This window comes from Beta vulgaris, chromosome 6 (genome assembly GCF_026745355.1).
Source record: "Beta vulgaris subsp. vulgaris cultivar EL10 chromosome 6, EL10.2, whole genome shotgun sequence".
In the NCBI taxonomy this organism is placed as follows: Eukaryota; Viridiplantae; Streptophyta; class Magnoliopsida; order Caryophyllales; family Amaranthaceae; genus Beta; species Beta vulgaris.
This window is the reverse complement of record NC_079207.1, coordinates 45,646,775-45,653,635: the sequence shown is the minus strand read 5'-3', so window position 1 is coordinate 45,653,635 and position 6,861 is coordinate 45,646,775. Positions and strand designations below refer to the sequence as shown.

At 40.1% G+C, this 6,861-nt stretch overlaps 1 protein-coding gene and 1 non-coding gene across 2 annotated transcripts; one reads left to right on the top strand and one right to left on the bottom strand.

Annotated features, from left to right (window-relative positions):
• Nucleotides 1-275: 275 nt before the first annotated feature.
• Nucleotides 276-383, bottom strand: LOC125499152 (small nucleolar RNA R71). Its single transcript, XR_007275870.1, has one exon. It is a non-coding gene; the product is annotated as a small nucleolar RNA R71 (small nucleolar RNA).
• A 546-nt stretch (nucleotides 384-929) lies between these two features.
• On the top strand, nucleotides 930-1,820 carry LOC104896782 (uncharacterized). Its single transcript, XM_010683575.2, has one exon. It carries the CDS (start codon nucleotides 930-932, stop codon nucleotides 1,818-1,820), a length of 891 nt encoding a protein of 296 aa, XP_010681877.2.
• Nucleotides 1,821-6,861: the final 5,041 nt, after the last annotated feature.

Below are 6,861 nucleotides of genomic sequence, written 5' to 3'. Positions count from 1 at the left end.
TCAAGCCACAGTTCATCTAGTTTATCTCGCAGGACTCATATGCGGGAACACCCTAAGAGAGCCCTACTGATCATTTGGCTAATTTCTTAGAAAAATGCAATACATTGATATTAACAAATGTTTCTGATGATTTAATTCAGTATTGTGCTTTTCCTTTTTCTCTCGCGGACAAAGCAAAGGAATGGTTTAACGAAGAAGAAGCGAGGAAGATTGCCACATGGCTAGAACTGAAAAAGGCCTTTCTTTACAAGTTCTTCCCTCCTATGAGAACTTCCAAGTTCAGAAATGAGATATCTAGTTTTCAACAGCATGAATTGGAGTCCCTATATGAAGCATGGCAGAGATACAAAGGCTTTGCAAAGGTAGTGTCCACACCATGGCATTTCTGAGTGGTTACTGATTCAAACCTTTTACAATGGTCTGAAGCACCTGGTGGTACTTTCATGGCCAAAACTCCAGAAGTTGCGAAGACATTGTTGGATGATATGGCTGCCAACAATTACTTAAATGACTGGAGTGTGTCTCGTGGAGCCCCTAAAAAGGGAGGTAAGTATGAGGTTGATGCTATTGCTACTTTAACTAACACTGTGCAAGTTTTGGCAGCTAAAGTTGATCAATTGAGTAGCGGACCAGTAGCACCTGTTTGTGAGATTTGTGAAGTGCAAGGTCACTCCTTTAACGAGTGTCAATACAATACCATGGGAGCGGGAAATGAGCAAGTCAATGGCCTCTTAAACACAAACACAAGGCCACAAAAGAACCCATACCTAAACACATATAACCCAGGTTGGAAGAATCACCCAAATTTCTCTTATAAAAATAACCAACCTCAACCTCCACACACCAACTACTCTCAGCCACCTGGTTTCCAACAAAGGCCACCCTTTAACCCTTCATCATAATCCTCTCGACCCAACCTTGAGACTATCATGGAGAATTTAGCTTCCTCTCAGGCACAACAAGTTGAATACCAAACCAAGCAGAATGAGTTCTTCAACAATTCTCTCCAACAAATCACTGCTCATAATAAATTGATGGAGAATCAGATGACCCAACTTGCCCAACAAATAAGCCACCTCTCTAAACCTTCAGGCCAACTTCCTGAGCAAACTGAACCAAATCCTAAGGGGCACATCCATGCCATTTCATTGAGGAGCGGTAAAGAATTGCAAGAGCCTACAAAGAGGGTAACTGAGCAAAAGAACACTGCAAAAGAGGTTACAGAGTTGAGTGAGGAAGTTCAAGGGAAGACGGGTTTGGAAGATGCAGATAAGAAGACTGAGAAGGAGGAACCCACTGTCACTCCTATGGAACCATACAAGCCACCTGTTCCATTCCCTCAAAGATTGGCACAGGCGAAACTAGAAAAGAAATATGGGAAGTTCCTTGACATCTTGAAGAAGCTACACATCAACATCCCTTTCTTGGATGCCATATCTGAGATGCCTTCCTACACTAAGTTTTTGAAAGACATGCTCTCTAACAAACGAAAATTTGAAGAGAATGTCACTGTTTCACTAACAGTTGAGTGTAGTGCTATTTTACAGAATAAGCTTCCAGAAAAGCTAAGAGATCCGGGCAGCTATTCTATTCCTATCAAGCTTGGAGATATTGCAATCAAGAATGCTTTGTGTGATCTTAGGGCTAGTGTTAATATCATGCCTTTATCCATCTGTGAGCAACTCAACATGGGCGAACTAAAACCCACACGCATCTCTCTACAACTAGCTGACAGGACAGTGAAGTTCCCACTTGGTATCCTTGAAGATGTTCCTCTTCGAGTGGGTAAATCTTTATTTCCTGTGATTTCGTTGTTATAGAAATGAAAGAAGATGCACAAGTTCCCATCATTCTTGGGAGACCCTCTTTGGCCACTGCTGGAGCCATTATTGACATGAAAAAGGTTAAGATCACCTTTGAAGTAGGTGATGAGAAGATGGAGTACACCCTCACAAACTCCATGACTTCTCATTCTATGGGAGAAACTATTTATAGAGTGGATGCTCTTGATGAGGTTATAGAAGCCAGGGCTTTCAGTTTGCAACTTGATGATTCATCACAAATGGTCTTGATGGGTAGTGCTGATGAGGAAGATTAGGAGACAAGGGAATACAAGAGACTTCTAGAGGAGACACGAAAAATTGAATCTGAAAAGCCTCTCAAGGAGTTGATGAGCTCGGGGGAAACTAAGGAGAGTACTACGCCTCCTAAGGTAGAACTTAAACCTCTCCCCTCTACTTTGAAATATGTATTCATGGGTCCCAATGATACATACCCTATTATTGTCAATGCTGAGCTTGATGACATTCAAATTGAAAAATTAATTGTTGTTTTAAGGAAATATATAAGAATATCATTGGGTACACCATTGATGTATTAAGGGTATTAATCCCTCATTTTGCATGCACAAAATCATTCTTGAGGACGAACATGCTTCTTCATAGAATCTCAACGAGACTTAATCCAAATATGATGGAAGTAGTCAAGAAAGAGGTTCTTAAATTGCTTGTTGCAGGTATAATCTACCCTATCTCAGATAGTAAGTGGGTTAGCCCTGTTCAAGTAGTCCCTAAGAAAGGAGGTATGACCGTTGTCATAAATGATAAGGGTGAGCAAGTTATTACTAGAACTGTGACAGGGTGGCGCATCTGTATTGATTATAGGAGATTGAATAAGGCCACCCGAAAAGATCATTTTCCCCTCCCCTTCATTGATCAGATGTTGGAAAGGTTGGCAAAACATTCCTTTTTCTGTTGGTTGGATGGATACTCTGGTTTTTTCCAAATTCCTATTCATCCAAGTGACCAGGAAAAGACTACTTTTACATGTCCTTATGGCACCTTTGCATATCGAAGGATGCCATTTGGATTATGTAATGCTCCTGCCACTTTTCAGCGTTGCATGATGGAATTTTCTCAAGTATTATTGAGAACTCTATGGAAGTGTTAATGGATGACTTCTCCGTCTATGGAACATCTTTTGATGTTTGCCTTGCTAATTTACAAAAGGTGCTCCATAGATGCAAGAAGTTAATTTGATTCTCAACTGGGAAAAATGTCATTTCATGGTGCAACAAGGAGTGTTCTGGGTCATATTGTTTCTCATCGGGGCATTGAAGTCGACAAAGCAAAGATAAGAGGTCATTGAGCGTTTACCACCTCCTAACTCTGTCAAAGGAGTAAGGAGTTTTCTTGGTCATGCGGGATTCTACCGCCGTTCTATAAAAGATTTTTCAAAAATTGCTCGACCTCTAACTGAGCTTTTAGGCAAAGATGTCCCCTTTGTGTTTACTGATGCTTGTACTGAGGCTTTTCACAGGTTAAAACGCTCTTATTTCTGCTCCTATAATTCAATCGCCTGACTGGACTCTCCCTTTCGAGATTATGTGCGATGCTAGTGACTATGCAGTGGGAGCAGTATTGGGTCAGAGGGAGGATGGTAAACTTCATGCCATCTATTATACAAGCAAGACTCTTACTCCGGCCCAGATGAACTATGCCACAACTAAGAAGGAACTGTTAGCAGTGGTATATGCCATGGAGAAATTTCGGTCTTATCTAGTGGGGTGGAAGGTGATAATTCACACTGATCATGCGGCTCTTAAGTATTTGATGAGCAAGAAAGATGCTAAGCCTCGCTTGATTAGATGGATCTTGTTGTTGCAAGAGTTTGACTTGGAGATTCGAGATAAGAAAGGCGCTGAAAATGTTGTTGTAGATCACCTTTCTCGAATTGCGTTAATGATAAAGGTGATGAGGCTCTTCCAATTGATGATGCTTTTCCTGATGAGCAACTCCTAGCTCTAGCCACTATAGAGATCCCATGGTATGCTGATATAGCTAACTATTTGGCTAGTGACAGTATCCCTCATGGATATTCGTCTCAACAAAAGAAGAAATTCTTCAAGGATGTGAGGAGGTACTTTTGGGATGATGCCTTTCTTTACAAGTCTTGTGCAGATGGGGTGATTAGAAGGTGTATTCCTGGAAATGAGGTATCCCTTATTATATCTCATTGTCATGATTTACCTTGTGGAGGCCATGCTAGTACTAATAAAACTGCAGCGAAAATTCTTCAATGTGGTTTTTATTGGCCTACTTTGTTCAAGGATGTTCATCATTATGTGCATTCTTGTGATCGCTGTCAAAGGACAAGAAATCTTTCCTGTCGGAATGAGGTGCCTCTCAATACTATCCTTGAGGTGGAGATATTTGATGTGTGGGGTGTAGATTTCATGGGTCCGTTCCCTTCCTCTTATGGGAACAAGTATATTCTGGTTGCTGTGGACTATGTCTCCAAATGGGTGGAGGCTCTTGCTTCTCCCACTAATGATGCTCGTGTGGTTAGTAGATTCTTCAAGAAAACTATTTTTCCTCGGTTTTGGGTTCTCATAAATTAAAACTCAATGCAATCTCACAAATTAAACTCCCGGCCCTCTTCTCTCTCACGCCTCCTTCGTTCTCCCTCCCTTCCCTCTCACCCTCCTCTCTTCTCTTTCACCTTCCCTTCTCTCTCTCAAAAACCCACCTCTCAAAACAACCCATGAAAGCCTTAACTCCAGCAGATAGAGTAAAGGCATTAGCCTCAATACCAGCATCCAACATAGCCCAAAAATAATCCAATGATTTTTCAGGTTTCACTTTTACATACCCTGAAATCATTGAAGTCCAAGAAATCACATCTTTCATACACAATTTATTGAATAATTTTGTTGAATTGATTAATTTTCCGCCCAACTTGAAATACAAAGATAATAAGCTGTTACCAATAAGACTATTAGCAACAAGAAATTGCATCACCACGCCGCCACACCTCTTCCTGCCAGCTGCAGCCGTGCAGCAACCACCACTCGCGACCCCCGCCACCTCCTGACCGCCTCACCACTGCGACGAAACAAGCAGCCCAACCTTCTCTCTTCGTCCTCCTCCTCAAACCGTCGTCTGTGATAATTTTTCTTTTTCAGATCTATAATTTAGTTCATGTAATTTCAGATCTATAATTTTTTCTATTTTGTATTTTCTATTTTTCATTTTTGTTCGTTTTTTTCATTTTCGCTTGTTTTTTCATTTTTATTCATTTTTTTCATTTTCGTTTTTTTCATTTTTCTTACTGTAAATTTTGATTGTTCTGGATATGTAATTTCATTTTTTTATTTTCGTTCGTTCTTGTTATGTATAACTTCGTTTGTTCTTTTTTTTTTTTTTACTATAAATTGTAATTTGATGTTCTTGTTGATTGTTAATAAATAATTTCGTTTTGTTTGTTTGTTGATTCGTTTTTTGATTTTTCCTGCTGTAAATTCTTTGATAAATTTAGGAGTAAAAAATTGCCAAAATTTTTTTTATTATGTTTTGGGTCAAAAGGGATGCGCTTATGGTAAAAACCGCAGTCCTTTGTACAAAGAAGGGTTGCATTTTAGGCCCAAAACCGCAACCCTTCCATATTGGAAGGGCTGCGATTTTGGGCCTAAAACGCAACAAAGGGCTGCTGGCCAAAAACGCAGCCCTTAGGCCTATTTTGACCCCAGCCCTTCCGTTTTTTTCCACTAGTGCATCAAGAACAAGTATCCTTTGCGTAGAATGGATGACCTATTCGACCATTAAATAGAGTGAGTGTGTTCTCGAAGATTGATTTGCGTTCAGGGTATCAGCAACTGAGGGTAGCTGATAAGGATGCACCTTAGACTGCATTTAGGAAGTGTTATGGTCATTATGAGTTCTCGGTAATGCTGTTTGGGTTAACCAATGCTCCTGCCATATTTATGGATTTGATGAATAGGATTTTTCATAAGTTCTTAGACAAGTTCGTGGTGGTATTCATTGATGATATTCTGATATATTCGAGCAATGAAGTAGAGCACGATGAGCACTTGAGGATTACGTTGGAGACGCTTAGGAAGAATCAATTATATGCAAAGTTCTCTAAGTGTGAGTTCCGTTTGGAGAAAGTAGCATTTTTGGGTCACTATATGTCTAAGCAAGGAGTCTCTGTAGATCCTGCTAAGATTCAAGTTGTGAGTGAGTGGCCAACTCCAAAGAATTTGTCAGATATTAGAAGATTTTTAGGTCTAGCTGGCTATTATAGGAGATTTGTGAGAGATTTCTCGAAGATAGCGAGGCTAATGACCAATTTCATGAAAAAAGCATCAAAGTTTGAGTGGAGTGAAAAGTGTGAAGAAGTCTTTCAGATTTTGAAGCAACGTTTGACCTCCGCACTTGTTTTGACCCTACTTGATGGAAATGAGGGATTTCAAGTGTATAGTGATGCTTTAAACAATGAGTTCGGTTGTGTATTACAACAGAATGGGAAGTTAATCGTGTATGTCTCGCGTCAATTGAAACCTTATGAGGCTAGTTGCCCAACGCACGATCTACAGTTAGCCGCTATAGTGTTTGCATTAAAAATTTGGAGACATTACCTTTATTGGGAAACTTGTAAGATATTTACCACCCATAAGAGTTTAAAGTACATTTTCACCCAGAAGTAGCTTAATATGAGGTAGAGAAGATGGTTAGAGTTGATTAAGGACTATGACTTAGACAACCAATATCATGAGGGAAAAGCAAATGTAGTTGCTGATGCCTTGAGTAGGAAGTCGAGCCATAGCGTGAGTGCCTTGGTAGTCCCCGAGGAGTTGTGTTGAGATATGCAAAGGCTTAGCCTAGAAATTTTAAATTATGGGGAAAGTGAGGCAAGACTAAGCTCTTTATCATTAGGGTTGTCAGTTGACGAGATCAAAGAGGGTAAGGTTGAAGATGAGCACCTATATAAGATTAAGGAGAAGATGAAGCAAAGTAAGGAGGACGCTTTAAGATCCATGATAATGGAAGTTTGAGGTTTAAGGGAAGATGGTGTGTACTA

Coding starts and splice junctions, on each gene's coding strand:
- LOC104896782 (XM_010683575.2), top strand. CDS start 930: ATGGAGAATTTAGCTTCCTCTCAGGCACAACAAGTTGAATACCAAACC.